The 23898-nt window shown below is 44.7% G+C and overlaps 2 protein-coding genes across 2 annotated transcripts in view; both read left to right on the top strand.

The window, feature by feature from the left end:
- Positions 1–2817, top strand: part of SYT9 (synaptotagmin IX) — a 150075-nt gene extending 147258 nt beyond the window's left edge. The window contains exon 7 of the mRNA XM_008572466.1: positions 570–2817. Within this exon, the coding sequence (XP_008570688.1) occupies positions 570–578 (9 nt within the window). The 3' untranslated portion in view covers positions 579–2817. The remainder of the gene's footprint in view (positions 1–569) is intronic.
- Positions 2818–20320: 17503 nt separating this feature from the next.
- OLFML1 (olfactomedin-like 1) overlaps positions 20321–23898 on the top strand; it is a 25888-nt gene continuing 22310 nt past the window's right edge. The window contains exons 1-2 of the mRNA XM_008572465.1: positions 20321–20707; positions 22926–23214. Of these exons, the coding sequence (XP_008570687.1) occupies positions 20579–20707; positions 22926–23214 (418 nt within the window). The 5' untranslated portion in view covers positions 20321–20578. The remainder of the gene's footprint in view (positions 20708–22925; positions 23215–23898) is intronic.

Here is a 23898-nt window from a genome sequence, read left to right as displayed (position 1 = left end):
AGCACTGGAGCCAGCTAGGCCAGCACTGTGCCCATCCGCCCTTAAAACCACCATTGCTGTCTCTCATGTTGATGCCACAGTCCTCACCACCCCATCTCCCCACCAAGATCCCACTGGGTCAGTGCTTTAATGAACTATAGAAAAATCTTTCCTCACACCTCATTTTATAAAAATCTTGGTTTCCTACAATGCATCATGCCCTTTCCTGTCTTTGTGCCTTTGCACAGGCTCTTTCCTCTGCCCAAAATGGCCTTCCCTGCCCTCGTCTCCTGATGGGCTCCTCTTCAGTCTAAACGGCCTGGTTCAAGACTCATCCTTCAGAATCCTCTCAATCCCCTTGAAGTTAGTCCCTTCTTCTTCTTTGCTCCTACAGCATTTTAGGCACATCCCTGTTATTCAGCTTCTCACATTGTAATTTCTCCCTCTGTGAGCCCTTTGAACACAGGTGAGTGTCTTACTCGTGGCCTTTGTATTTCCAGCATCTGTCACAGTGTCTAGCACTTGTTTGGTACGCATTAAAAATATATGATTGAAAACCAAATTATTCTTATTTTTTCTTCTTCCTGCAGAAACGATGACTGTGGGTAAGGACCGTTCGTGCCAAGGCCACAATAGGACAGCCATCTTACAAAGATCTTGAGTAACTTTTCCCATCCAGCAACACCCGGAGAACTCCAGTGACCAAATGCTCAGCTGTAATCACAGCAATAACTGGCTCTCTTTCCAGATTGGGTTTGGTGAACCTGAATGGTCCAGCCACCTTCTTCAGGTGGCCAAGGTGATGTGATGCAGGAGAAGCACATCTCTCGTGGCCAAGTACCAAGCTTGCACTGTGGAAGAAACCAAATGATGTAGTGAGAGTACCAAGAGTACCAGGACTCTTAGTGACTAATATAAGGCCCCTGGTGGTGGAGACAGCCCTGGCAACAGTCACTCTGACATGATGTTATTTGCTTGAATGCCCTGGAAGGACAGAATGTTTAAAAATATATCCAGGTGCTAAATAGGCAGCAGATCTCAATTCACACTTGAATACTTTTGAGTTAATGACTGTTTCCAAAAAGTAATTTTACCCCAAGAAGTACTCCAGATTTGCAGAAGTAGCCCAAGGAGAATAATAGGACAAGCAGGCCATTCCCCTGGAGAAAATCTAGTGCAAGGAGGGCTAATTCATAGCAAATTCACTGCCCCCTCCCATGCACGTGGCAGAGAGTACCAGTTGATCATGGCCCTCTTTTCTGCTGAAACCAGATTCTGAGAAGTCAAAAACCCCAAGACTATTATCTAGGTAGCCGGCAGCCACTTTCTTCTAAGTGGTGTTATTATTATAAGAATGAAAAGTAATTGTCATCTCTGTTAGAGAGGTGCACATCATAATGGCATAAGCATTCTGGAATTTCCTTTCCCAAGCACATTTGTCCACTGAGGGAACAGCCTCAGAAATAGGTGTAGCATTGTGTGAGGTGAGATCATGGAGAGATAGCACAGCCATCCCGAGCAGAAGGCACAGCTTTGGGTCTTGGCCTCAGTGCCTTCTGCGGTATTTCCATATGCAACAACCCAGAGTAATAGCTTTGGGCAGCCACAGATAAAGGTTTCCTTCTCACTTCAGACACATATATCACTTTTGAAGCCCTTGGGGAATGGATATGCCTGCAAGAGTGAAGGTCAAGGTCTCTCCCGGGTATCTCGTTCATTACTCAGCTTCCTTCCTGACTACGTCTGCCAACCCACTGCTATTCACCTCATCCTCATGGCTTCTGCCTCCATAGAAATGAAACCAAAGGCCTCAGCATCCCTGGGAGGACCAGGAACTGTCACCTCCTGGTCTTCTCTCTGCCAGCCACACATTTGCACAACTCTCCAAGGTAGCATTTCCCTTTTCATACAATCTCTTTGCAGCAGAATCCAGAGTTGGATTGTAGTTTACCTTCCTGGAAAGCTCATTATCTTCATTTCAATTAACATTTCCATGTGGAACTAACTGGTTGAAAGCAAGATCCTTGCATGTCTTCAGAAAGTTCTTGTTGCCACAGCTGCCTAGTACAAGAAGAAACTCTACCCTGATATCAGATCTTAAAAGGGCAGAGGCCTTTGGTTGTGTGAGGCAGTGTTACTACACTCAAGCTTCACACATTCCCCAGCCTGCCTGATCCATTTCCATCTCTGATTGGCTTTCAACTCCTGGGATTCAAAAGGAATCCAAGGTTCTGCCTATGTCTGATGACATGAGAAAAATTCAACTCTTTGTCCAACGTTCCCCTCTGCGCATCCCGCCCCATTCAGACATCCTCTACAATACCAGTGTTTGGAACCAAAGCATGAGGGGCTATTGCCAGCAAAATAGTTAGCAGAAATATTGTCTCCAGAGCCAGGCAGATGAGCCCAAAAGAATGGTCCCAGAGAAATCAGATGGGCTCCGATAGACATCAGGCAGTCATCCCAATAAACTTTGACGTGTCCTTGGCAATGGGAGGCTGGGTTGGGGATCCTGAGGCAGCTGTGCCTATTGTTCCCCACCTCAGGATCTTCCTGCCCAGAGAGCTAGCAGCCCTGAGTGCCAATGAGTATGCTACTGGCTTGTTGGCAGGAAACAGAAGGCGGTTTTGTAGGGGAAAGCAGGCAAAGAGGACTGTCTCCATTGGCAGGCAGGTGGTTTTGTGTCTGGAAAGCTTTGCCGAGCCAGTACAGCTGTGGCCAGAGGCTGGTTATAAATCTGAATTCCCTCAGCCCATTTGCAACTCTGCCTCTGTTCTCTTGCATTCTGTTTGGTTTCCCTTTAGTTTCTCAGTAAATGTCCTTTTGAAAAACTCTAAACATGTCTCATTGAACTTTGGGGAAATGGGTTTTCCATTGTCTTTTCCAGGATAGAGATGGAAATTAAAGTACCTTGAAAAAATGGAAATGGCAGTGGAAAGGGAGACACCCTGATCGTATCTTAAGAAGAGACCTTGGGGAAGCTGGTGCCAAGAGAGAGGGAAAGACCAAGTGTCCTTCCCTGTCCCCACCACCTGGTACTGATTCTCAGCCCCTTCCTCTTACTGCCATTGTCTTCAAAAAGGTCTGCCCTGGATGTGTGTTGCTGCTGAAGCACTTCCCCAGCCAGTGAATTGGGCACGTTCAGCAGGCGGTGTGAAGTCCAGGAAGTACACTAGGGCATGGCGGGAGTGGAGTTGAGCGGGGGAGGGCAAGGAGTGGTTTCAACAATGTGGGTGTTTTCAAAATTCTCCACCAATCACAACTCTAAATGGAGTGATTTCATTCTCATACCACATTTCATATGCAGAGAAGAAAAGTCATTCTCTCACACTTAAGCCAAGGAGACTGACAAAAGATAGAAATGGAAAAAGCCGTGCTATGTTCATGGCCATCCTGTCCTGCAGTGGTGCGCATTCTAATGATCTATTACTACATAATAGAGCACCACAAAACATAGTAGTTTAAATAGAAATTTATTATTTCTCATGATTATGTGGGTTGACTGGGCTTAGGTGGCTTCTCTCTCTCAAGAGTCTCATGGTTGTTGTTGGGGGGCTGCTGAGGCTGGCAAATATCTGAATGCTTGACTGGGCTGTGTGCCCATAATAGCTTCTTCACTGTGTGCCTGGCTTCTCAACTGAGGTGATTGGAACAGCTGGAGAATGTTGAGCATCTCTCTACTCCTAGTCTCACGACATGGGTAAGTTGGGCTTCCTCACAACATGGAGGTTTCAAGGCAGTCAGACTTCTTACAAAACAACTGGTTTCCCCCAGAGCTAGCATTGTGAGAGCTACAAGGTTCTTCTAGATAACCTCTGAAGTGACAGAGAGTCATTTCACCACAGACTATAGGTCAAGAGCAAGTCATAGTGCCAGCCCAGGTTCAATGGAAGGGGATGACATAAGAATGGATGCCGCAAGCTGTGGCTCCTCAGAGCTATCTTTGGAGACAGTGGGATGGAAGTAGGTGTGGGGAGGTCACTGAGTCAGAGGACCTCCTAGATTGCTGTCACTTTATAAACCTATACAGTGTTTAACGTGCATGGAGAATGGGGCAAGTAATAAGGGGTTGAGAAGAGAAGAAGGTCTATCCATGGACAGTTAAACAGAGTACAAGCTAAAGAAGAGTAACTTATAATGATAGAGCTCTTACGACATCACAGGTGACCTTGGAGGAAAACCAGGATTACTGTCATTGTACTAACAGCTCCAAAGTTTAAGTTGAATGCCTTTTCTTCCCCTTCGTCTCTGAGCTGAATAAAAGTGAAGCTTTGCCCAGCATTCCCATGCTTGTATAGAGATAAAAATGGTAAGTATAGGTTGTCTGTCCCTTTTCTGAAGACTTTGCTTCAAAAAGAATTATTGAAGCTAATCAAGAGAGGAATTTTACCAAATCTAGTTTGAAAGAACATAACTCTTTGCCAGCTGACCCCTTGCATGAGGGTACCACATCATTAGTGCTGCCATGCTGTCTCCTCTGGCCTGCACTGCCCCCCACCCCTTTGCAGCAGTCCTGCCATATGGAAGTCAGCATCTAGTCCACTGCTCCTCCCCACATCCTGGCCTACTCCTAATTCAACAACCTTGCTAGAACTTTCAAAACAAGGTAATACAAAGTGATTTAATGAACTGAGAAAGGAACACAACTATGGATGTGCATATGGCCAAAACAATGTGTGAAGCCTGTATGTGGATCCAGAGAATTCTGCAGGCCATTTAGCTGCCCGAGGTCACCCACTTCACTAGTGGCCTCTGGGTCTACTGAGAGTGTCTAGCCTTGGAGTGCCCAGCCTCTGGGATTGCCACCTGCCCTCAAGCCAGAGAGGATGGCTCACCTGTTGTTTACTGTCCCCTCCCACATCCCTACTAAGACTGTCTTTCTCTCATACAGGATTTCTGAGTTTGTTGCTGGCGTGGAGTACAGCCAGAGGCCGAGTAGCCAGTGAAACCCCTCTGAGAGTCAGGTTTTCTCTCCGATGGGAACTGCTGACTCTTCCTCTTCTAGTCTTCTCTCAGGACCAACGAGGAATGATTCCTCTCAAGAGCCTTTGGCAATCATTATGGGCCTTTCCCTAGCTATAGACACAGTGACACTAGCCACAGAGGTGCTGCTTTGGGATCGTTTAAGCCAGAGACAAGCCATTGGCAGTGTTCAGGAAATTGGGGTGTGTCTCTGAGATGCCCTTTCCAGAGAAGAGGGATGTATGAATGGGGCTTTTCAGGACTGTATGCAGTATTCCACTTTCTATCCAACTATATTCCAAAAGAGGCTGACCTCCATGGAAAAGTGAAATAGTAAAGCGAGGGAAAGAAAATAATCACAAAGAAAAACTGTCCCACCCGTTGAGGAAATATCCCAGGGAAAACCTACAGGAGAATGCCAAGGAAAACGGGAAAGGAGAGAATTGGCTGGCATTTCTAGGAGCTGCAGAAAGTGAGCCCTGGTCCTTATCTCTCAGCCCAGGATGTCTGTGAGGCCAAAAGAAGCTCTCAGCAGTGCCACAGACCTGCCTCTGGCATCCTCTGGCAGAGGTAAAGCTCCATTTTTTTCAGTCTCCCAAGAGAACAGATCAAGCCTCTCCCAAGGACTGTCAGGAACCTGCTTCCTCCTTCCACTCAAAAGTCTTCATTGTTGCTGCCTACACTGCCTGGACATGTGGGCTACAAAATTCAACTAGCTGTATGATCACCTTTGCCTCCGCACTCCTTGCCGTCTTCCGACTTGTGTCTGGGAGCTCTGAGTCTGGGAAGGATTAAGAAACAAGACTATTAAGATGTCCCCCAAGGCCTAGAGAATCAGGAGCCAACCCTGCGAGTCTAGTCATCCTGACTAAGCTTTGGTGACATTGGGGTCCCGCAGACCATCCAGTGCCAAACTTTCACAGCAGCTGATGATTCTCATGGCACCTCCTTGTGGTAGGAAAGAGAAGAACAGGCTAAAGAAACCTGGGCCACAAATGCTGTCCTCTTAAGTCATTGATACAGTCTCCCTAAACTACATCTTCAGTAGATTACTCTGTGAAAACTGGATGAGCACTGCCAGACAATTAAAAAATATATTTCCCCCCAAAAAACTTATTGGGCTGGCCAGTTAGCTCAGTTGCTTAGAATGCAGCCTTGTAAGACCAAGGTCAAGGGTTCAGGTCCCTGTACCAACCAGCCACCAAAAAAAAAAAAAAAAAAAATTATTTAAAAAAATTAAAAAATTTTTTATTGATGATAATCAACATTGCATCTTAAAGTTTACAATACTTGGTATTGCTTTTATCCATTTTCTTTATCTCTTGAAATTTCAACTTCAACTTACGATTCCAAACAGTAAAAATAGTACAAAAAAAAATTTCTTCTTAGCTTGATGCTAAATTTATTGCAGTTAGTATTCCAATTATTATCCATTGCATTAAAGTTATTTCAAAATCAGCATTTGACATAGTAATATTGATGGTTTTTCTTACCAAGTGAACATCATCACTAAGACACCAACTTTCCCACATTTTAGATAAAATTCTTTTTGCATAGTGACAGCATCTATACTCTTGATTTTGGATTTATCCAGATTTGAATTTATCAAAGAAAGGCAATTTCTCCAATTTTCCAAACTGAAAGCTTACAGAGAATAATAAAATCATTTATTTGAATATCTGAAGACACTGTATTTAGGGCTTCAGAGATGAGTTTATTAACTATATAAACTGGTAAATAAACCTTTCAGAAACAACTTTTACCTTCATTTCAAAAAATAATGATTTTGAAAATATATATTTTTCCCTCAAGGAATTTTAGAACTAAATTTAAATTTTTATGTCTAAAGCAAAGCTTTCAGACAATTCTTACCTTAAAAGTACACTAGAATGTGCAAGCAAGATAAGACCTCAGTAAAGAAAAACATTACCATAAATTGTACATTTTTAAAAGAGAAACAAATGCACTATCTCTGCTTGCATGTCCACACTCAGATTGGAATTCTGCTGAGGGCTCATGGGGCCAGCTGGCTCTAGCAAGGTTCATAGGCTTTCTTAGCCGAGCAGTGAGTCTGCATTATGGCCCAACATTATGGTCAATATTTTCTAATTTTGTTTTCTGGATAGACCAAATACAAAATGTTTTGTTGAGGATAAGACCCAGGCAACCCTGTACCAAGCCCTCCAGAAAGAAAGGAAGTGTTTTAGGGCCAGCCTGTGGCTCATTCAGGAGAGTGCAGTGCTAACACCAAGTCCATGGGTTCGGATCCTGTATAGGGATGGTCAGTTCGCTCACTGGCTGAGTGTGGTGCTGACAACACCAAGCGAAGCGTTAAGATCCCCTTACCGGTCATCTTTAAAAAAAAAAAAGGAAGGAAGTGTTTTGACCACCACATGACAAAAGGAAGAAGAGCAGCAATATGCTATTTTCTGAATTAGGACTCCCAGGGTTAAAAGTATTTCAATCAAAGTAAATATTTTTCTAAAATGTGTATTGGTTTTACCTTGTTCTCCAAAGTTAGGTGTCACACTACTTTAAACAGCACTGCTAGTTTTGAAAGAATTGTATTTGCTTGCAAAAAATTAACAAGAAGACATTCAAACTTTGCCTTCCAGTGTTTTCCATTTGAAATCTGCATTGAGGAGCTAGTGCCATGCATGTGTGAGGTGCAGCTGGGCCTGGAGTGTTGGCAGGACAGAGCTGCCTGTCTGACTTGCTGCAGTGGATCCCTGGGCCCTTGTTGATGCTGTTAACACCCACTGGCCCTTTCACACTGACAGCCTCGGTGGATGGGACAGTCCTGGCTGTAGCAGTTCACTTAGCAGCTTAGACAAACCCTCTGGGGCTCCTGGATCAAGATAATGCCATTTTGGCAGCAAATGCCACAAGATTTTGTTGGCTCCTGACTCTGAAAGCTATTCTTCCCACCATCTTCGCCTGAAAAAAGAACAAAGGAAAAGAGAATGATTCATGTCACCAAACAGGATAAGAACAAGGACAACCACTATGTGTGTGTGTGTGTGTGTGTGTACACAGGGCAGTGGGGGAAACATCACCTACAGCCAGCCCAAATGCAGTATCCCTAACCTTTTCCTATGTTTTAAACTTTAATGATCTTGAGTTTTTAGGGATAATAAGGGTGTCATTTCAAAAAATATAAACAGTGGACTCTAAGGAAATGTAAGGGGTATGTCTGTGACTTTAAAGAGTCCCATAAAACCAGAAAATTTTAGTAAATTTTATCTGGTAGATAAAATATTGACATTTGAGTGATAGGCTGCATTATGTCAATTTTCCCAGCCCATGTAAAGTAGCTGTTGACAGTTACCTTCCTAAGGACTGTTTTTGTGCATGAAGCCTCAGTGGGACCCAGAGCCCCTCAGTGGGCCTTTTCTGGCATGGAAACAAAGACCAGGCTCTGGAAACCCCAACTTGGTCTTCAAGTCTTCCGATGTTTCCGTGAAGGGGGCAGGTCCTTGTAGAGGAAGGCATTTATATAAATAACGGAAAGATTCCCTCACCTGCCTTCAACTCATGACCTTCTTCCACTGCTGGGGACAAGGTAAAATCACTAGTTTGGGAAAGGTAGATTTCAGGCTTGAGGCCATAACTACACAGTGGTTAAGGACTGGGAAGAAAGATTAACATTTTACCCATCACTTGAAACTATTTTATTACATGATCTCACTGTTTTGTGTTCTCGCCATAAAATATTTGCCCTACTCTGGTAAACAGAGGTAATGGTGAAGACAACCTGGCCTCTGGAAGATGCAAAAGGAACTCAAACCAGTTACCTCCAAACAGAGTGCAGGTTGGGGACATATCTGCCTTATGGTGGGGCTGAGATGTCCCCAACCTGCACTCTGCCACTTGCTCTGCCACTGACTAACCCTGTAACATCCAGGCCTTGCCTTCCTATACATTCCTCGCCATCAGGGGTCCTGCCCAGACATTTGTCATCCCCTGGTACAGCATTACACCTGTGGCAATTGGCCTCCACTTTTTTGGTCTTAAGAGGGCTTCAGCAATCCCTGAATGGCTCAAACACAATAGAAAGATGGCCATGGGAAACCCTTGCCTAGACCTTCCTGCCTTGACCGAGCCCCTCCCTGATTTTTAAATCATGGTAGTTGGCATCCCAGGCCACTATACACATGAACACACCCAAGCACAAGTGCAATTACTGTGCAGGAGCAGCTCAGAAGAGGCTGGTGCAGGGCTTCATGTCTCTCCTAGGCAGAGGATAATGATTGCAGAGAGCATGGCTTCATCAGGAGGAGACCTGACCTTGTGTATTTCTTTGCAGCAAGGAGCTCTCTGAGTCTTATAGAAATTGCTGCATGAGATAAGGCAAGGCTTCATAAGCGTACCTGCCCACCTAGCACAGGTAGCCTGGTCTTCTCAGAAGCCTTCTGTCTCCCTAGATACCTATGTCCCTCGGTCATGACAGCTCTTCCTCTTGTTTTATGCGAGATTCTATGTGACATTCTCCTCCATAATCCAGTCTGCATCCAGAAAAAGTGTTAGAGGTAATCCCACCTCTCCAGGGCCATGACATGTGAGTTCAAGAAAGGATCATGTCAGAGACTACGGTGTCAATCTGCAGGGTTTGTCAGGGCTGCCATTTCTGTTGTAACCTGAAAAACACTGAGCAAGGACCAAGACTCAGCAAAGTGCAGTGGACAGAGCTATGGACTGGGGCCCAGAGCTCTGCTCCTGCTTCCGATGCTGAGGCTGCCCCCTGACTCCCAGTTTCTTCTCACATGACTAGGGATTAGCCCAGTTTTTCTGTGCTCCTCCCACTCTGGTGTCTGTGTGTCCCTGAGTCTAGAGAACTGCTTGTGCCCATCACCAGGAAAGCCGTGTAGCTGGGGCAGGGCCTGTGCAGTTCCAGGCACATGCTGCCCAGAAACCCAAGTGCAGGCTGACTTGGCGAGTGGGGGGCTTGGGCGGGTGATTCCATGGAGCATAAGCTGTTTCCCTACTCCTTCCATTGTTTTTCAGTTTCCTCTTCAATTGCGTTATCATTTTAACAAGTGATCTGAAAGGAATTTGACTTTGAGAATGTCCTAAAAGCCCTTTTAATGACTATTGATGTCTAGTGTGAATTATAATACCAGGACTGGCACTCTTTAAGTAGAGAAAATTCCATTTTTAATTAAATACCTAAACATGTTCTCTCAGTACACCCCAAAGAGCTCCTGCAAGTAAGCTGGTGGTGAGGGGGTGAGAGGAGAGAGGACAGCAGCAAAGAGAGCTCCCTGGGAGCGGATTTCTTGACAAAGAAAAGGACATTGGATGAAGAAAGACAGCCTGTGTGGTTGGTGCATAGTCAGGGGCAGGAAAGAGGAAGGAAGAGAGCCACCTCCCTCCCTGGCCTACTTCATGCAGCAGCCTATCACCCCTCGCCTAGGGCTGTGACGGAAATCTTTATCCCAGGAAGCTCAAGCCACCGAGCTCTGTGCTCCTGACAACATCAAGACAGAGGTGTCCGGGGGTATAAGAAGCAAGTACCTTTCTACTCCAAACTGCATAGCACATACAAACCAGCACTGCCCACCCACCAGGCCCATGTGTGCACTGGTTTGAGATGTGAATTTTTAGGGCTGATGCTCTGTTGACTGCAAGAACAGTCATCGTTGTGTCTCAGGCTACGTTTTTTAAAATGAAACCACCCAATCCATTCTATCCATTTGGTCAAGGATATCAGACTTGTTAAGGAAAGAAGGACAGAAGGGAGAAGGTTTATGGGTACTTTTTCAAGATGAAATTAATTCCTATTCAAATCTAAAATGGAAAAGGACTACTACCTTGGCCATAGTCAGAAGTCTGCCTAAAAAGCATATGCCCTCTAGTGGCTAAAGGCTCCAAACAAATAGTTCGCACAAAAATTGACTCCATGGGCTTGGAACACTGAACTAAGACCACCTGAGGAGGCACTGTCTGAGGACAGCAGGTAACCCCTCAGTTTCAAGTCCTAGGGCTCCATTCTCAGTGGGCTAAATGTTCATAGAACCCCAAAGACCTCACTTGGCAACCTGGGCAGCAGAGACCAAGGATAAGTTCTATACTGGGGTGATACAGAGCCTATGTAAGACCCAGATTTCCCAAGCATGTTGGCCAGTCCTGGCCTTGGGGCCTACCTCACTTTACCAGCAGGGAAGGAGCCCTGTGCAGGTGACCTGGCATTAAGCAACCTGGCATCTTCTTCTGGACCGCAAGTCTTCTGCAGCTGCAGCCACACCTTCCTCACCTCCAGAAGTCACTAACCCAGGTCCCACCCCCATCAGCAGCTCTCACTAGTCAGTCCCCTTCCCCGCCGTCTGTCCACTCTGCAGTTCAAGCTGTGTGAACGCAGGCAAGACTTCAGAAACTCTTGGCAGAGATGTGGTTACCAGGTGCTGAAGGAACAGAGAATCTGAACAGCCACCTGAGCCCAACCAGCCACACTTGGCATGTCTAGCATTTGGCTAGTGCCAGTTAGGACCAGACACTCGGCCTCTAGGGAGAATCAATTCATAGGAAACTGCCCAGGTGGGTTTCCAAAGCCAAAGCAGAATGATCACAATGAAAGGTTTGAGAGTTCTAGGGACTCTGGTGCACATGGATTTTATTACTAAGAGCAGAGCAAAGCTGTTTCACCAGTGAATGCTGGGCAGGCAGCAGTTCCACTGTAAGCTGCAGGAAGGCAGGGCCAGGCTCTTCACTTCAGCTGGGAACAGCTCCACTGCCAGCCAGAGAGGATTCAGGCCTGAAGGCATTTCCAGTAAAGCACGGGTGAGTTGGGGGGGAATGTCCAGAACTGAGAAGACTGTGCTCTGAGTAGACTTGGGCCGACAGTGAGGGAGATGTGTAAGAGGTGGTGAATGGGGGCAAAGGGAACATCTCAGGAACCTCTCGCTCATGTCAAATCAGGATGTTATTGATAAATGGAAAGGTTGGTGCTATTGACTGAAGGTTTGTGTCCCCATCCCCCCATTAAAAAATTTACATGTTGAAGCCATAATCCCCAGTGTGATGGTATTTGGAGGTGGGAATTTCAAGAGGTAGTGTGGTTGAGATGAGGTCATGAGGGTGGAGCTCCCATGATGGGATTAGTGTCCTTATAAAAACAAAAAGAGACCAGAGCCCTTCTCTCTTGGCCATGTGAAAACACAGTAAGAAGTCTGCCATCTGCAAGCCAGGAAAAGGGCCTCCACCAGACACTGAATCTGCCAGCACCTTGATCTTGAACTTCCCAACCTCCAGAACTGTGAGAAACAAACGTTTGTTGTTTAAGCCATCCACTCTATGTTATTTTGTTGTAACAGCCAGAACAAAGACAGTTGGTGACTCAAAGCAAAGGGTGTATGGGGACAGAAGGTAACTAACGGTATATCTGACAGTAACTGGAGATATCACAAGTATTTACACACGACTGTGATTCTTTATTAGTTTTATGGAGCTTTGAGGAGTTTCTCTCCTGATTCCCTAACACAAATCTCCAGTTTTTAAATGATTCTCCAAATACGTCATTATCCACTAGAAAAATATCAACTTGCTTCAAGAACCTCTTATCCAAAAATTCTCAATCGGAAAATTCTTCTTAATATCTAATTAAAATCCCTTCTACAATACGTCTGTTCCTTTTGTTCCATCCTGAAACAGCACTTGGTCTCTGTGAAATTCCACAGGCCACTCCCTATTCCTTCACGCTCATTTCCTTCTCTTCCACATAATCCAGAATTCAGAAAAGACAACAGTAGCAGATTAATTAGAAAATCAATACATCTGGGGAGCATTATAATACTTCAGAAAGGAGGCTGTTTTAAGCCCCCTCAGCACATCTCAGTTATGTATGAACAGCCCCAACCCTCACAACTGGATTCTCTTATACAATTTTCTAAGTGTGTGTGTGTGTGTGTGTGTGTGTGTGCATGTGTGCACGTGTGTGCTTTAGTGAATTGTAATCTCCTACAGAGAGCAGGGCCATGTCCTCTTGTTTTCATAGCATGTTGGCTCAAGACATCAATCAAGACACGTAGCCGTAACCTGGCACACATTACAAACCATACTCATTCTTTTCTATCACTAACACCAGTCTCGTAAGGACTCTAGCTCTGGTTTCCCTATGTACTGAAAAGTACTAACCCTGAAATTTTTAACAATTAATTTGGTATTTCATGCAAGCCCTTCTTCATTCAGCCCCCCTTCCTCGACCCAAGTGGTCTGAATTTGGGAATTTGATGGCCCTTCAAAGTTCTCCCTGCACAGCCACCACAGAGGCTAGAGGGTTTAGGTTTATATGTTAATGTCTCTCTGGGGTGGAGGAAAGGTGGAAAGGAAGATGGTGTCCTCCTTGAAATTTAGAAAGGCCTCTGCGATTTCATGTGGATTAAAATATGCTCAATACTGAGGGAAGAGAAACTCTTTACAACCTATGAGGAATCAAGAGGACCCTCAAACCCTGAAAAGTCATTCTCAACCTCCTCTATCTGTCAAACTTCTGTTCTTTCCCTGGAGGCCACTGCATGGCAAGCCTGGTGTGGGATGCAGACAATGCTGGGGGAACTCAGAGATGATGAGAACAGAGTGAGATTTCCAAAAGAGGGTGGAGTCAAGCATTCGCCCCTGGCCTGTGTGGGTGAGTCCCCCAGGTCTCTATTGGGGTCAAAACATAGAGTGTCCCCTTCCCATTGCCTGGAGGACAGAGTCCTGGGCCATCATCTGGAAGGGTGCTGAAGTAAATCACAATAATGAGCCAAATTCAGTTATAGATCCTGCAACAGAGAACAGCCAGGACGTGAAACAGGTCATGATCCCAGGAGAGGGGGAGACACAGAACAGCTGCGTAAGCAAAACAGGAGGCAGCCTTGAAGAGTCTCTGAAGCCGAAATCTAAACTTAATCCCAAATGGGGCTTTTTCACATGCTGAGAGTATCAATATGGGAATTAGCCCTTTTTATTTAAAAGGATTGAACCGAGGCAGAGGGGAAGGGTGAGAGTTAGAGAAAATGTAAAACACAGACTGTGGAACTCAGAACCCCTAGGCTTCCTTAGCCAGTAAGTACAAAGGCAAACATCTCTATATACCTTAATGATCTCTGAAATATGCCTGAACATGACATACTTGGGAAATTTTCCACTAAAATGTCCCCATACATGATATACTTGAAATATACTTGAGAAAATTTCCATTAAGATATTAAGGTTAAAAAATGTTGACATTTTCCAGGGGAAAAGAAAACTCTTGTTTTCTGAAAATGTGTTTATGAAGAATGTCTCATTCCTCAGCAATCACAGAGAAACAAGGTGTCATGTCTACAGCATTGCATGGTTTGTAAATATGACACTACCAAGAACTTTGTCTTCTTAGGTATGTGGGGGTTGTTGAACCATAATGAAATTTCTTCACATCTGTCCAGGTTGCTAAGGACTCGAGAGCATTGAGCCCCTCAAAATAATATAATATGTAGAGTCTATGCTAAAATCAATTAAGTAGGCCCAAACAGTGGAACGGAGGTACTAGTGCGCATTCATGAGAACTTCCATATGGCTTTCAGAGAGGCCATCAGGTGATATGTCCTGGCTGCAAGGTGGTGGAGCGCATGATTTAGGTAAAGGGCCAGTTCTGTAGGCAAATCTGAGACTGGACCAAAAAGAAAGGTGTTGTCCATTCAGGAGTTAGTCTAGGAAAGGGTGTAGTCACCAAACAAGTCTGCAGGACTGAGTGGGAGACAGATGGCAAAAGCAAGCAGGATAGCAGAGACTGGATCCTACAGAGGCAGCCGTGCTGGCCAGAGCTACACTGAAAGTGCTGTCTTTGTGAGCCCCCTGCACTGGGAGTGTAACTCACATATACCCCCTGCTCCTCAGCCTACCTGTTACTCATGCTACAGATCTCACCATAGATGTCACTTACGCGAAGATATTCCTGAGCCTGAGGAATTTAGACTCTGTTGGGAAAAAATTGGCAGACAATCAAGGCTCCTAAGCAGGGAAATTACATCATGAAGTGTGCATATTGGCTCCATCACCCTGGCTACAGTATGGATGCTGGACTAGAAGAGGTCAGAATGGAGGCTGTTGTAAACCACGCAGAACCTGGCCATCAACCTGACTCCTCTCTCTCTCTACTCCTCATTCAATCAGTGACCGAGTTCTGCCGATTTTACATCCTAAATATTTCTCTAAGGCATCCATTTAGCTCTCTCCCCACTGACACTAGTCTAATTCTGGCCTTCATGACCTCTCCCCAATTCACTATAATAGCCTTCTAATCCATCTCCCACCTTGAATTCAGTCTTGTGACCCTTAAAATCTATCCTTCACCTGACCTCCAGAGAGATGTCTCTAAAGCACAAATCTACTTATGTTGTTACTCACTTACTTGAAACTCTAATTGTTCTCTCATTGTTCTTACCCTAACACCTAAAATGTTTGGCATGTCCTGCAGACTTGTCCTGCTGGATGGAACACTGTGGTATGTTGCCCATGTTCACCCTTTAGGACAAGGACACTCATCCCCCCCCCCCCACTGTGTAAGTGTTGTCACTAACAGCTCACAGCTGAGTCCCTCTCCAAGAATTGCCTTCAGCCAAAGGGAGCTGCCTCTCCCAAGATTATATACTCCTCCTCCTAGGGAGCATCCCTCATCCAATGCTTGATGCAGGGATGCCTAGGTCTGGTCCCCTGCTTCAATTCAGGACATATCTGACCCTTTAGGACAAGGACCCTCCCCCCCCCCCCCCCACTGTGTAAGTGTTGTCACTAACAGCTCACAGCTGAGTCCCTCTCCAAGAATTGCCTTCAGCCAAAGGGAGCTGCCTCTCCCAAGATTATATACTCCTCCTCCTAGGGAGCATCCCTCATCCAATGCTTGATGCAGGGATGCCTAGGTCTGGTCCCCTGCTTCAATTCAGGACATATCTGATGGGCCCTCCCAGCTCCAGAGCTCCTCATGGGATCGATTGGGGTCTGTTGCAACTGCCTTGGGTTTAACATCTCCCTCTGCCTAGTCATACTTCCTTCACTCCCCAAGTGTTTTTTGTGTCTTGTGTGTGAATTGGTCTCAGAGTCTGTTTCCAGGGAGCCTGACCTATAATACTCTCCCAGCCCCAGCACCCAGTCATAGAAAGCTTTATCAGTTTCTCAAGTGCACTAAGCTCTCACTGAGTTATGGGTCTTTGCACAGGCTGTTGCTTCTACCTAGAGCATTTCCCACCTCTCCTCCCCACTATCCATTTTATAGAGTTAATTCCTCTTCATCCTTCAAGTCTCAGCTAAAATGTCACCTTCTTGGGAAGTCTCCCCTGATTTACCAAGTTCATGTTTTGTTTTCTGAGAAATAATTCAGAAGGAAGTTTACATTGAGTAGAAAGACAAATAGAAACAGGCCAAGTTTAAGATTTCTATTCTATATCCAAGTGCAAATGTCCCCTGGGCAGGTGGAAATTGGCTTTAGGAGGAAAAAAGACCTTTGGAGCTCAAGACCTGGGCCTGGACTTGGAAACCATCAGTATATCACCCAGGAAGTTCCTTTATCAATTTACCTCTTCTCAAGAACATCCTGCACACCCCCATTAGGATCTCTCTCCATTTGTCCTCATCCTGCCTCCTGCAACTCAATGGCTGCTTGTATTAGTTTTCTAGGGTTGCCATAACAAAATACCACAGTCTGAGTGACTTAATCAACAGAAATTTATTTTTCACAGTTCTGGAGACCAGAAGTCCAAGATGAAGTTTTTGGCAGGCTTAGTTTCTTGTGAGGCCTCTCTCCTTGGCTAGCAGGTGGCCACCTTCTCACTGTGTCCTCATGTGGTCTTTTCTCTGTGCACAGACGTTCCTGGTGTCTATCGGTGTGTCCAAATTTCCTCATTTTATGAGAATACCGGTCAGATTAGGTTAGGGCCCACTCTGATGACCTCATTTTGACTTAATCACCTCTTTAAAGGCCCTATCTCCAAACACCGTACTATTCTGAGGTAATGGATAAAAATTAGGGCCCCAAGATATGAACTTGGGTTTGGGGGGAAGAGTCCAGCCTATAACAGTGCTACATTTCTTTTCTTCTGCCTTCCACACCTTTCCCCAGAGGCAGCCAGCCCACGGCTCTCCCCTAGAGCACCAATGTCCAGACTGACTTTCCCTTAAATTTCCTAGATTTAGACTTCAACGTGTTATGGGGGTTATTCTTCCTGGGATGGGGGTGAAGAGGTGGTAGGAAGACTTGAAGGATGAGTAAGAGTTCACTGGTTCCACAGGGGAGAAGCGTTCTAGGCAGAGGGACCTACATAAGAAAAAATACCACAATGTTAAATGTCATGGGGGTGTTTGGGGACAATTAGATGTGGCTCTTCTGAAGGATGAATGTCAGGGGTGATAAGAGTTGAAACAAGAAAAGTTGGCTGAGGTCACATTGTAAAGAGCTTTCATTTCGGCAAAAAATCAGCCAACGCTTTATCTAAAGAGACAAAGATGGGGAATTAGGGGCTGCTCCAATCTCTCATACAGGAAACAATGTAATTACTTGTAAAAGGCTGGAAGATTTGAGGATGATGTTAAAGCAAATGGCTATTAGGTGGGGGCAGGGAGCAGACATGGTGAATAAAAGTTAAAGGGGAAAAGGCTGTGGAAAAAGAGAAGAGAGAGAGAGAGGGGGAAAAAAAGGAACAAGAGGAGCTATTGTTTATATCCAAATGGTGAATTACACTGTCCCAGATGAGATTGTGTTGAGTTGGCTTCTGCCTCCTCAAAAAGGCATGGTCTCCTCCTACAGACTTTCTTGGAGTTGGCCAGCACCTCTCAGTAAAGTAGAGGGCACTGGGAGCAAAGAAGGCTCTAGAAATCAGAGGGTCAGTTAATATGGAGGCACAGTAGCAAAAGGAGCCACCAGTGATGAAGGCAGCAAAGACTTCCAAGAGGAATTGGAGACCCAGATGAGATCAGACTCAGTGGGCTAGTTGGGTTGAGTGTTGGTGTGTCTAGTCTTGATGGGTCATTTTGGTAAAATCAGCTCAGATCTGGGCTTACAGTCAAAGACTAGTGACCTGGATCCAACCACAATGAGGAAATAATGGTAGATATCAAAGGGCTTAAGTTTCCCCTCTCAGGATACTGGGGCAGGAAAGCAGAAGGATCAGACACTTGCAGAGGAGAAAAGGTAGGTCACCGTGTTTGGCCACTGTCCTCACTAGAGAGCTTACAGCAGTGGTCAAGGCCAGAGGGTAGATGTAAGAATGACAACAGAGCAAAGCGAATGATTTTATCCCAACTGCAGGCTAAGGAGCAGCAAGCCATTTTTTTTTATTCTCACCAAAACAGCAACCACTGAGTAGGGACAGCTTGAATAAAGATGGCTGGCGACTTTGACTGGTGTCAGTCAAAGCTGTGACTATCTCCAAAGTGAGTCTGTTGTGTCTTTTTTTTTTTTTTTTGTCCTTTTTGAGACCGGCCACACCGCGCTCAGCCAGTGAGCACTGTGAGCACACCAGTCATCCCTATATAGGATCCGAACCCGCGGCGGGAGCGCTGCTGTGCTCCCAGCGCCGCACTCTCCCAAGTGCGCCACGGGCTCGGCCCAGAGTCTGTTGTGTCTTTATGAAACCTCTGGTCACAAGAACATGAGGGTTTCCACTCTGGGTCTGCCCCATGGCTCCTCAATCCTAAAGGGTTAGGGGTACCAGTTGGGGGATTTTCTGCCTCTGTTTGGGATTGCAAAGAGTACAGCTCGCCAACTAAGGCCAGATGTGACCAGTCAGAGCAGAGAGGCCAGGCTTGTCCCTGTGAAGAAGCTGGTGACTGCAGCGAGAATGGTGTGGGCCTGAATCAGTGGCAGGCAGAGAGGGAGGTCCTGCCAGGGCTGGGCCAAGCTCTTTGGAGCCCACCCCAGCGGGATGGGGCAACAGCAGCCCTGGAAGCAGCCAGAGGGCTTGTGCGGCAACCGAGGCCTCCTTAGACTTCATTAGAATTGTGTGTATTTCATTGTAAAAAATCATGTAAGCATGCTATAGAAAACCAAGGAAAAGATTACGCACAACACCACCACCCAAAAGTTAATTGTGATACATATGGAGTTTTCTTCCACTGGACCTTATCCATCTAAATTCACAGTCTCAAAGTTAGGGCTTCAGGCATTCATGGAAAAAAGTTAACTGGAGCACCTTTAATATAAGATTTTATTGAAAAATGCCAGGCATGGAAAATTTTAGAGAGAGCATTCTCACTTGGAGAAAGAACCCAGGTCAGGCAGAAATTTTCATAAGGATTTAGGAGGGGAGGACAGCTGAAGTTCAACTAGTTTAGAGAATAGTTCAAAGAAGGTTCTCAGAAATAGGAGGAGTTGTCTTTAAGGATAAAGAGCTACTGCTCGGGATTTTACCAACGGAGTAGGGAAGGACAGTTAGGGGATAGGGTCATTTGAAAGAGGTGTGGGAAGGAATATCTATTGGGGACAAGGACATTTGAGGGCCACCAGTGGAAAATTCTCAGTCTATTGGTGTCTCTTGCAGGGACCAAATGCAAACCCAGGTTTTGACTCCTGGACAGAGCTCTTTCTGCATCCCGTCGATGCCCCAACCCTCCCCACTTTTGGTAGGTGATTTAGAAAAAACCATGGGGAGTCCTGGGCTCACCCACAGAAGGAGAGGTTGAGATAAGTAGAGGCTTGGATAGCAAAGGCAAAATTGGAAGATTTTACCACTTTGCTCTAGAGATATAATTTATCTTCAACTGGACCATGTCTGCAGGAGTTGAGTCTTATGTATTTCTGTCCTGCAGCCATATGAAGGGAATCCTGACATTAGTGATTAAGGAAACTCTAGGACTTCTTTGCAAAGGAGTTTCATCTCCTAATGGCTTGGCTCTAGAAGCATCACTGTATCAATAGTTGTTGTTCCTCTTAATGAAATTCTTCTGAGCTCAATTATGAGATTTTTCAGCTGTCAGTCTGAGTGGCCAGGCCTGTAGCCTAACATACCTCTCTGCCCAAGGGGAGGTGCAACCCTGGGTACTGGCTATTTGGAGATAGGGGTAGGTCAGTGTTCATTTTTCCTTGCTGTGCCTTTAAGAACTGCAAAAATCCAAAGGGAGTCTGGAGAAGGGGTGGGGTCTCCCAGTATAACTTCTGGGAAAAGGATCCTGGGAGTTATTGCCAAAAATTAAACTGAGATTCCAACTCTGAGAAGTTGGGAGTGGTTTGTGTTGGGTCAGGCCTCTGATTGGATCACAGAGTATACTACACAGGAGAAAAGCAAAAGCAAAGAGGAAACAGCTGGGGGAAGGGAAGGTGGGGTGGAGAGCCCTTCCCACCCCCACCTCAATATACACACTCCCAGGCCTGGAAGCAGTGTACAGCCACTAGCCTGGGGGTGGTCCACGTGTGCCAAGGGTGAGAGCAAATGATCCTGGACCCAGGTTGCTCTCTGCACCAAGTCAGCCTGCAAGGCCTCCAGGGACCAATTTGCCGACAGCTGGACTTGATCACCAGCTTGCAAACTGAGATCATGCATTGGGTGGAATAACAAGCAGACTGTGCAAGACACTGTTTTTAAAGGATTTGCCACAGCAGTGGATAGAAAGCAGGAGATCACCATCTAAACCCTTGAGTCTTCTTCGAGAACTATAACATAAGAGAGTCCACCCCTAGGTGGTTTCCAGGATGATGGTGGCCTTTCGCCGAGCTTCTGTTTTGCTGGTTCTGTTCCTCGAAGCTTTTCTGCCCCCACCACAGTGTGCCCAGGACCCAGCGATGGTGCATTACATATACCAGCGCTTTCACGTCTTGGAGGTAGGTGGCATCTGTGCACAGGGATCATGCCTCTCAGGAGTCACCCATATTTTACCCATGCTTCCCTAACTACTAGGATGCATTTTTCCCAGATAGTAAATGATAAACACGTTGCCAAAGTCACTTAAAAATGTTCATAGTCGAGCAGTGTAGAGCACCAGCTCTGGAGTCCAGTCTGCACCACTCCCAGACCTTTAACACAGCTGCACTCTGTGCTCTGATCTGGCAGTTTTTCTTACCTGTAAAATGGGGACGATAATACAAGTTACACTGTAAGGCTATTCTGAAGATTTAATAAATTAGTCCATATTTAAAACATTGCCTGGCATGATAGTAAGTGTCCAAGATGTTAAAATTCAATAATTCATTTTTTTAAACATGAAAATTTTAAATTTTGATTACTTCATGTTTTACTGTATCACGATAACAGATTTTAGCTTTTCTTTTTTTCTTTTTATAATAAACCATTAAATTAGTGTAAACAATCATGATATACATGTACTAAGAAGCTATGTCTTAGCTTCTTTTGCTGAGCAGGAATTGGATTTAGAAATGTTAAACAGATTTTAGCAATGTTAAATAGAAAGCATTTGGACTGCCCCTCATTAAACTAAAACCCAGCATTTTTGCAGCAAGAACATGCTCCCAAGGACAAATGTAACCCTCCGCCCTAGCCTTTGCCACACCCCGGCATTGACAGTGACTATTTCATAATTAAAGCTGTGATTTTGTACATGTTAAATTGATTATTTATTTTATTCCAAAGACACTCTTATCTCTAATATTTACTTTATTTTCCTGAAAAATCTTCAAGTTCAAATTACTTGGTCATCTAGTTACAGTCAGGGTGAAATAAGTCCACAGAGCAGGCTGAAGGCAGTTCCCAATGTTGTCCAGCCCACAGACTAAGGCCTGGAGGCAGTGGGTGAGATGTTCCCAGGCCGGTGGTCTCTTGCCACTTCTTCACCGGCTCCCTCTCCAGACACCTCCTTCCCCAGTCTAACCTTCTTAAAAGTGCCAGCATTATGCTCAGCTATGTTCTCTCTACGTTTAGCACCGACTTGCCCTTGGATTAGAGCCAGCCAAATCCCTGCAAATTGTCCTTCAATACCTTAAGAGTTCATCTGCAGACAAGGGTATAAAGTACAGACTAATACTGTCCTAGCTGTGAATGTGGATTTGAAAAAGATAGGGATTTGATCTGTATGGATCTTGCCAACTTAGTCCTGACCTGGAAGTGAATGAAACTAAATCCCAAGTGGCAGTTACTGTTGGCCAATGCAGACAATAAAGTGATACAGTTTCTACACTGAGGGCTAAGAAAAAAGAGGATAAGGATTTAGGGAATTTTCTCTGTCTCTCTTTCCCTCAAAATGAACAGTCGTAATGTGTTGCTGTTTGGGGTATAAATTTTTACATGTGTGGAGAGCGTTTTGGTAAACTGCCAAATGAGCTTTAAGTATATATACTCTTTGACTCAGCAATCCTATTTCCATTTATTCTTTCAAGGAACAAATATTTATTGAGTACTACTACGTGCTGGGCCCTGCGCCAGGTGCTGGGGATGCAGCGGACTTCTGGAAATCTATCCTAAGAAAATAACCAAATAAGTACATGAGGATGTAAATACAAAGATTTGTTTTTACCCAGCATTGCTGGAATCACAAAAAATGTAAAACTATGTAAAATGTCCATCAAAAAGAGTCTAATAGAATAAATAAATGGGATATCAATTCAATGGAATGCCATATCTTATTAAAATTATGGTAACGGTATAAATTGGTATTGTAATATGTTCACAATATGCTGGAATCACAAAAAATGTAAAACTATGTAAAATGTCCATCAAAAAGAGTCTAATAGAATGAATAAATGGGATATCAATTCAATGGAATGCCATATCTTATTAAAATTATGGTAAAGGTATAAATTGGTATTGTAATATGTTCACAATATGTCATCAAGTTAAAAATATGATTCAAAATATACATATAGTAAAATCACATATATGTACGATTAAATGCATGGAAGAAATTTTCAATTGATACACTAAAGTATCAATGGTATTTTTGAATTCAGGAGTTATGAGTGATTTTTATTTTTCTCCTTTTTTGATTATTTGTATTTTTCTAATCTTTTTCTTATGAATGAAAAATTTACATTACTTGTGTAATTTAAATAACTAGCAATAATTTGGGTATTTGTTTTCTGACTGAAGCAAGGGCTGGAAAAATGTACCCAAGCAACGAGGGCATACATTCAGGACTTCCGAGAGTTCTCCAAAAACATATCGGTTATGCTGGGAAGATGTCAGACCTACACGAATGAGTATAAGAGTGCAGTAAATAACCTGGCACTGAGAGTCGAACGTGCCCAGCGGGAGATTGACTACCTAGAATACCTTCGAGAAGCAGACGTGTGTCTAGAATCAGAGGACAAGACACTGGCAGAAAAGCTACTTCAAGAAGCTGAAGAAGAGAAAAAGATCCAAACTCTGCTGAATGCAAGTAAGAGAATTGCATCTTTTAATACACCTTCTAGGGACTGTCACACTCACAAAGATGCAGTATCAGCATAGTTAGGGTGTCTGATGGAGTAACGGGAGTAAGAACTGGATGTGCACTTTTGTAAACATATTCTTGGAGAGAAACCTGTGCAGGGAACAGTTGTCCCAAGGAAAATCCATTCTCAGAAAGCAGCTTTTCCTTTCACAGGGAGTTCTTAGACACTCCATGAAAGGTCAGGGCTACAGAGTTAGCAGTCAGCCCAGGGAGGCCACCCTCTGATAGATCTTGGTTTGGTGGAGGTGTGTGGTCACAGACTTTCCCAGGGAGAGTGGCAGGTTGGTGAATTCTACATCCAGTACCCAGGGAGTAGAGAGCAGCTACAGATGTGTCAAGCCACAGTCTGAAATTGGAAATGTCAGCAGCCAACTCTCAAGGCTGGGAACAGCAGTGAATTATTACTGAGTATGCTGTCTGGGATGGTGATGTCCAGGGGATTGTCTCCAATCTCATCTCCAATCTCCAGTCTTCCATCAGACTCACTTCCAGGCCATTAAGAATGGTGTTTAGGGGCTCAAATTATAATAGAAAAGTATCAGGTAATAAACACACAAATGAGAAGGAAGATTTCCTATGCATGAGTCCATTTCATTAAAACAACAGGGGATACAAATCTCTTACCTCAAA

Source organism: Galeopterus variegatus, unplaced genomic scaffold, assembly GCF_000696425.1.
Source record: "Galeopterus variegatus unplaced genomic scaffold, G_variegatus-3.0.2 Scaffold788, whole genome shotgun sequence".
In the NCBI taxonomy this organism is placed as follows: Eukaryota; Metazoa; Chordata; class Mammalia; order Dermoptera; family Cynocephalidae; genus Galeopterus; species Galeopterus variegatus.
Note: the sequence above shows the minus strand (reverse complement) of the source record. Positions and strands in the feature narration are given on the sequence as shown.